Raw genomic sequence first — 7,638 nt, 5'->3', positions numbered from 1 at the left:
AACCTAGTCTTGGTTTTAACTTTAAAAAAATAGCTTATGGCCACTGTTTCTGCAACTCCTCGCAACCAGTTCAGAATCAAAATCTCGAAATAAAAAGCCAAGTGCTGCTGTTCGACCGAGTCGGAATTCAAATCAATTTAATGTCTTCTTCTTTTAAATTTCGATATTCACCTATTAAATGCATGTTCTTCCTCATTCTCTATCGTATTCACATATCACATGTATGTTCTAGAGCAACAAGCTTCTGTCAGTAGCTTAATGCTACAAAGTCATCTACATATACGCCCTTCCCTAGACCCACATACTGCTGACTTGCGGTAGAGGCAGAGGCAGCGCCCTCACACAAAAAAAAAAAACAAATATAAGCTGCGGGACGGGGTGGGTTAAAAGTCGGATGACACAGTGCCAGGTGGTGGGCAGAGGCAGGGGCCGAGTGAAGCAGAAGCAGAGTGTGAATGAGAGAATGTAAAAAGAGCAACAAAAGCTGCGGGACAGGGTGGGTTTAGCCAATGGAAATTAATTTCTCCATTGTGGCTATAATAATGATCCGATCGGATCCCAATTTGGTGATCCGCGGGGGCGGAAGGGCGCGTGGCTCATTTTTGAAATACACTGGTTTCAGTGTGAGCATACAGTAGTCCGGAGCCAAAATTTGGTGGCTCTAGCTCTTATAGTCTCTGAGAACTAGACGACAAACAAGACGGACAGACGGACAGACAGACATGGCTCTATCGACTCGGCTATTGATGCTGATCAAGAATATATATGCTTTATGGGGTCGGAAACGCTTCCTTCTGTGCTTTACATACAACAGTTGTTCCCCCACAAATACAATATACCCTATTTACTCTTTGAGTACCGGGTATAAAAACCACAATGAAGTACAGAAGTACTGACTGAGTACCGGGTATAAAAGTTGTGACGCCGAACTCCGACGCGAAAGGATACGAGACAGTATCAAGAAGAGGTTGATATTCATCAACCTTCAACGGGGCTCCCAACGGGGCAACTATCAATTTGGGGGACCTCACTTTTTTCCCGACCGTATCCGTAGGACAGGATAATTCCTTGTCATCTCCATCTCCACACTCATCATCCTGTGACGAGCATAGACACGCGAAAAATGCCGCCGATGCCAAACTGCAATTACATTTTTTTTTGCATGTAAAATTTAGACTCGAGAGGGATCTCCTCAGAAGATATAATATTGCGAAAGGTTATTATGAGATGTTTAAACCAAATAGATGTATGTTAAAAGTTTCAGAGAAGTAAAAAGTAAGTAAGAATTAAAGAGGTAAACCTTTTACAATATTAATTCGGTAAGTTTGCCCAAAGACGGAATTAAAGGACTGCGCGGTTTTGAGGTATTTAAATATGTATATATGTATGTATGGCTTGTAATTCCTCTTTTATTTTCTGCCTTAAAACCGATCAATGTGAGCAAGATGAATGGACACACTGTACCGACATTAGTGGCGTAGCCTCCCATAATGGATAAGAAACGCACAGAGACTCCTTAGACCGACGATTTTGCCGCACAACCACACTCAAGGTTTATCTTTTGTTTCGATTTAATCCATGTTTAAACTTGTAACGCCAATATTCGCGGTGGATATGTTTAACCCACGCGCACTCTAGTGCCATTTTCTGTAACAACTATGTTGCACTCCAGCGGGGTCAATTGGAACTACTACCATGGCCGTAGTTCCGAATGATGCCGGTAAAGTAAATACACATACTGTAAAGTAAATATACATAAAGTATATATACATATATACAGTGTGAGTAAGCAGCCATCGGATAGAACATCGAAATAATTAATAATAATTTTTAATCGATTTCCACAGAGAAAGAACGCCAGTTTGAATCTGGTAATGGACCTGAACCTGCAAGAGCTTGCGGAGCTCGATCTTGACGTGCGCAATCGCATTCACGCGATGATGCACGAATGGTAATACCTTCAAACACTTGTCCCGCACGCCCACCACAGTAGTCGGAACAGAGGACATCTGAGAAACAGGATTGGCGGGAGACGGGAGACTGGAGGCTGGAGCCTTTTACAATATTAATTCGGTAAGTTTGCCCAAAGACGGAATTAAAGGACTGCGCGGTTTTGAGGTATTTAAATATGTATATATGTGTGTATGGCTTGTAATTCCTCTTTTATTTTCTGCCTTAAAACCAATCAATGTGAGCAAGATGAATGGACACACTGTACCGACATTAGTGGCGTAGCCTCCCATAATGGTATTCTTTGCGTGTCTCTGAGGAATCTGGCTGCTAAAACGGCGTGTTGGTGTGAGTTCCAAATAGAAAACAAAGCTAAATTAGGTACAAATTTGAACATTGCGGTTATAAGCGCCACCTATACAAATTGGGTGCGGCACTCTAGTGCCATTTTCTGTAACAACTATGTTGCACTCNTATGTATGGCTTGTAATTCCTCTTTTATTTTCTGCCTTAAAACCAATCAATGTGAGCAAGATGAATGGACACACTGTACCGACATTAGTGGCGTAGCCTCCCATAATGGTATTCTTTGCGTGTCTCTGAGGAATCTGGCTGCTAAAACGGCGTGTTGGTGTGAGTTCCAAATAGAAAACAAAGCTAAATTAGGTACAAATTTGAACATTGCGGTTATAAGCGCCACCTATACAAATTGGGTGCGGCACTCTAGTGCCATTTTCTGTAACAACTATGTTGCACTCCAGCGGGGTCAATTGGAACTACTAACATGGCCGTAGTTCCGAATGATGTCGGTAAAGTAAATACACATACTGTAAAGTATTTTTACTTAAAGTATATATACATATATACAGTGTGAGTAAGCAGCCATCGGATAGAACATCGAAATAATTAATAATAATTTTTAATCGATTTCCACAGAGAAAGAACGCCAGTTTGAATCTGGTAATGGACCTGAACCTGCAAGAGCTTGCGGAGCTCGATCTTGACGTGCGCAATCGCATTCACGCGATGATGCACGAATGGTAAGTACCTTCAAACACTTGTCCCGCACGCCCACCACAGTAATCGGAACAGAGGACATCTGAGAAACAGGATTGGCGGGAGACGGGAGACTGGAGGCTGGAGCCTATAGCACACAATAGCCAGAGCCCTCGAATAAATAAACTATACTCCACTCCACTCTACACTGAACACTTAAAAATGGCATGCAAAATATGTATAGGGGCAAATTATTAAAGTGTTTGATAGTATTTGTCGGAAGGAAATGCAGTAAGAAGGATTGCGATCGAAGTTGTGTAGGCTGCACTTCAGGCAAGTGTTGTCATATTGTCTTCGAAAGGCAATATCAATATCGGTGATGCTCGTAACACTCGTAAAAGCGGGACACTCACTTCGTTAAGAACATCCGCAGGTGCATCCATGAAAGATCAAACTTGGGATGATATTAGTTACCCAACACAAAAACAAGGAGAGAGCGAAGGGTTTTGAGGGTTAAAGCACTTATTTTGTAGCTTTATATGGCAATGTAGTGTTGGGCCGTTCTACGCCTACGTCAGTCAGAGTTGTTATACAAGCCTTTGATGGCCAATATTTTATTGATGGTAAATTAGTGCGAAATAAGTGAAAATAGTTCAACGGAGCCAAAAACGACGAGACGAGCCAAAAACGACGAGCGTTGGCAAAGCAAAAATATTCAGACCAAGGAGTAGAACATTGTTCGTGGTAAAAAAAAGTTGATCTAATTTGATGCGATAGGCGAAGCTTTGGGATACAAATAAAAAAGAAGACCATGGATCTCGAAATGGCTTGGTGCTTGGCAAAAACGTTAATTTATTGTATATATATATGTATATTTGAAACATGTTACAAGTTCCCAGTTGAGAAGGATGCATCTTCTGAGACATCCAAAGCAGCACAAAACTTTAAATGCGTAAGACGGGGCTCTTATACAAGTCCATAATCCACAACCCCACAACCAAACCTCCAGCGTTTTTAAGCCCAGGCCAGGCTGTAATCTTGATAAAGAAAAGGCCGTTTACGATCTTATGGAAATTAAAAAAAGCTCTTCGACGAAGAGCTCTACACGTGGGACGCGCCATCGATTGACCCACCGAACATGCGCCAGCGTAATAAAGACACTCCACATGGCGATCCTGTCCAGGAAGGATCTGGCACAGAAGATGGCAAAAGAGCAGGCAGTGAGGCAAGCGCAGGAGCAAGCACATAAAAACGCACAGGTGCAGGCACAGAGGAAGGCGAAGGGGCAGGCACAAGAGAAGGAGAAGGAGGAATCACAGTGGCAGGCACTCTGTCCGGCAAGCACAGAAGAAAGAACAGAAAGAGGCGAAGGAGCAGCAGATTTGGCAAGCGGTCACCAATAAGATTGGGCCTCGTCCCTGGGATTGGCTGTTCCATCCACGTCACTCGCGAGCTTACAACTCTGAATAAATACATAATTAAATACCATCTACAGTAATATTTAAACCTGTATCCATAAAGCTGACAATGCAAGGATACTTCGAAAGAAACTCATTTAGATCTACGTATCTGGTACATGAAAAAGACTAAACGAACATTGGTAGCCATTTCTGGGTCTATTAATGGGATTCTTCCTGGAGGGACTGAGAGAAAGAACAGTATATCCTTTTTTTTCCTATGTATATTTGATTTTGCACTTAAGAACTATGAAAAAAATTGGCTTAAATCGTTTTACTAACTCTAGTTGGGGAGGATTTCTACAATGATGGTAGGGTAGGGCAGGGCTGTGTATGAGCAGGAGCAGGAGCTGGATAAGGGAGGGGACTGCAGGGAAGGGACTACATTTTACAAATATAACGTATCCGCGGCGGTGTATCCGCATATCCAAGAACTTAAAGTACTTAAATGCGAGATGGTGGTGCGAGGTGTGTGGTACAGCTCAGATAGCGAAAATAAGAGCCCCCCAGGATATTCACAGATAAGCTGACCCAAAAAAAAAATATGTGTATATAGATATTGATAAAGATAGGAACTGGCTGGCGAATCGAAACCAATCTGAACTGAGACTCGCACGCGTTCAACGCAACAAGCAGCCGTATTTGGCTCTGGCGATTGGGATCGATGATCGTTAATGGTCTTAGGCAGTGGCTACCTTGGCCGTGAAGGCAGACAGCTGCGCCTTGAGCGCATCAATCTGGCACAGCAGCTCGATATTCTGGCGCTCGAGGTAGGCGGCCCGGATGGCAATCTCATCCTCCTTGATGCGGCGACGATCACGCGACTTCTTGGCCGCCGCGTTGTTCTTGCGACGCCGCTCGTAGTAGGCGGCATCCTTCACCTGACCGCCGCTGGACGGCTGGAAGCTGGCATTGGCCGCCCCCGCGTTGCTGCCATTCGAGTGAGAGCCGCCTGTGGACTTGGACTCGTAGTTTCCGGCATGTGAATCACAATCGCTGGACTCCTCGGCAGCTGCACGATCTTCGCTCTCACTGTTGTTTGTCGAGGAGCTGCCCTCGTTAACGCTGCCGCTGCGCGAGTTGGTGCGTCGCATTTTGGGATTCGTCACGGTGCGGGAGCCGCCGTTCGAGCTGCGGATCTGTTCGAGCACTCGCTTCCGGTACTCTGTGTAGCGCTCAACGCGCGGATTGTCCAGCAGCACATCGGTGGCCGCAAAGTTGGCGGCAATCACCAGCGGATCGCGGGGGAATGCCTTAAAGGGACGTGTGCTCTTGCCCGCGTCGGAGGCGCTGCTCGTTGTCATGGTGCTGCTGGTGGGCGTTGTGGAGGCGGTGGTGCTGCTGCTGGTGGTCTGGGCTTGGGTCTGTGCCGCGGGCGGTGATTGTGGCGTCTCCAAGACATCGATCTGCATGGTGCTGGCATTGCTGGTCGGGCGTGGGGACACCCCAACAGCTGCAGCGGCTGCGGCCGCGGATGCAGCAGCGAATGTCTGCAGCAGGCTGGCGGTGGCGGTGGCCGTGACACTGGGATTGGCACTGGGCGTCACCTTGGGTGCAGCGGATGGCTCCTGCTTGATGTTGGCGCCGTAGTAAAAGGCCGGATATAGGCTAGCCAGCTGCTGTTGCTGCTGCTGGACGGAGTACAGAAGGCTGTTCGGTATGGAGCTCGTGGCCGTGGGTGAGGCCGAGGGCGAGCCGCTGCCGTAGCTGTAGTTGGTTTGGTAAGGCGAGGGCGTCTTCCGGGGCGTCTCCACGCTGTCGCAGCGACGAGACAGATCCAGGACCTCGGTGGCGGCAGGACCAACGGTTGCCTGCTGCTGCTGTTGTTGCTGCTGCTGCTGTTGTTGGCTGAGTGCAGCGCCAAGGAGCTGCTGTTGATAGGCGTAGGCGGTATATAGATCCATTTTGGGCAGGGTCAGGCTCTGCTGCTGCTGTTGCTGCAATTGGCTGTGCTGCAAATGCAGATGCTGTTGCTGCATATGATGATGCGACTGCTGATGCTGCTGCTGCTGTGGCGACGGTTGCTGGTGGTGGTGATGATGATTGTGGTACTGGTGATGGTGGTGGTGATGCAGCAAAGGCTTGCGATCTATTCAAAGAGAGAAAGAGAGAGAGAAGAAGGAGGAGCAGGCATGTATTAGTACGCTGTCACATTGGATGTGGGGGCGTGGTTAACTTACCAGTCTTCAGATCATTGAAGAACTGTCCGGACATGAGTTTCTCGTGCATCAGCATTGTGTCTGTCAAACGGTTGAATAATCCAAAGCGTAATAACTGTAAACTGATGTTCTGCTAGCTTTCTAGCTCTCTGTCTGCGCGTGTGCGTGTGTGTGGTTGTCGTGGTTGTCGTGACGCTAACGTTGGCGAATGCAAACTGATTTCCTTTCGGCAGCCCGACCGCGTTTTATAGTCCCGGACCCGGCTGCGCCGACGCTTCATTCACAATGGCGGCCGAGGCCTGAGGCCGATGCCGAGGCCAGAGCCGCATCCGAAGCCGCAGATTCAGCCTCAGCCGAATCCGATGTCAGTCAATGTCACGCAGGTAGACGCACAGCAAAGTGGTGGTGGTGACTATTGCTATCCTTCTTTCCTGCATCTCGCTCTGTCCCAGCATCAAAGGGTTTTACGAGGGTGCGGGTGCGGGTGCGGCTGCTGCGGGTGTGGGTGCTGTTGTTGCTTCTTCTTCTGTCCTCTGATTCTGTCGGCAGAGACAGTGACTTTTTGCTGTAATTTTTCGCGAAAAATCCGTGCGCAGCAGTGAAGTCTGTTTATGTAATTTACTGTCATTTAAGAGTAAGCTTTTCTACACATGTGTTTTTGTTGTAACTACGAAGAAGCCACAAAATATGAAAAGAAATTCAAGAAAACTGGAATCAAATGGGTCTTATACATGTATGGGTTGAGGTGGCAATGAAAATTAGAATGATGGATCGAAAATATGCAATGAAATTGATATTAAAATACTGAGAGCAAAACTCATAAAAGGAAGAGAATTCAAAGAGATGTTTTGCATACAAAGTTTTCAGAGAGCATGGCAAAATGTCCAAAGATGTCCAAACAATAATGTTCCAATGTTCCAAAATCTCTGGATGGGTGAATTCGTATAACAAATATCCAAAGGGACTGAACATATTATTATACCCGGTACTCGAAGAGTAAATAGGGTATATTGTATTTGTGCACAAAGTGAATGTATGTAACGCACAGAAGGAAACGTTTCCGACCCCATAAATTA

At 46.3% G+C, this 7,638-nt stretch overlaps 1 protein-coding gene across 1 annotated transcript; it reads right to left on the bottom strand.

Annotated features, from left to right (window-relative positions):
* Positions 1–4,609: 4,609 nt before the first annotated feature.
* Positions 4,610–6,761, bottom strand: LOC117590833 (protein giant). Its single transcript, XM_034283810.1, has 2 exons — positions 6,584–6,761; positions 4,610–6,492 (listed from the first exon to the last, which is right to left on the bottom strand). The coding sequence occupies exons 1-2, from the start codon at positions 6,636–6,638 to the stop codon at positions 5,084–5,086; spliced, it is 1,464 nt and encodes a 487-aa protein (XP_034139701.1). The 5' UTR covers positions 6,639–6,761; the 3' UTR covers positions 4,610–5,083.
* Positions 6,762–7,638: the final 877 nt, after the last annotated feature.

Source organism: Drosophila guanche, unplaced genomic scaffold (genome assembly GCF_900245975.1).
Source record: "Drosophila guanche unplaced genomic scaffold, DGUA_6, whole genome shotgun sequence".
Classification (NCBI taxonomy): domain Eukaryota; kingdom Metazoa; phylum Arthropoda; class Insecta; order Diptera; family Drosophilidae; genus Drosophila; species Drosophila guanche.
Note: the sequence above shows the minus strand (reverse complement) of the source record. Positions and strands in the feature narration are given on the sequence as shown.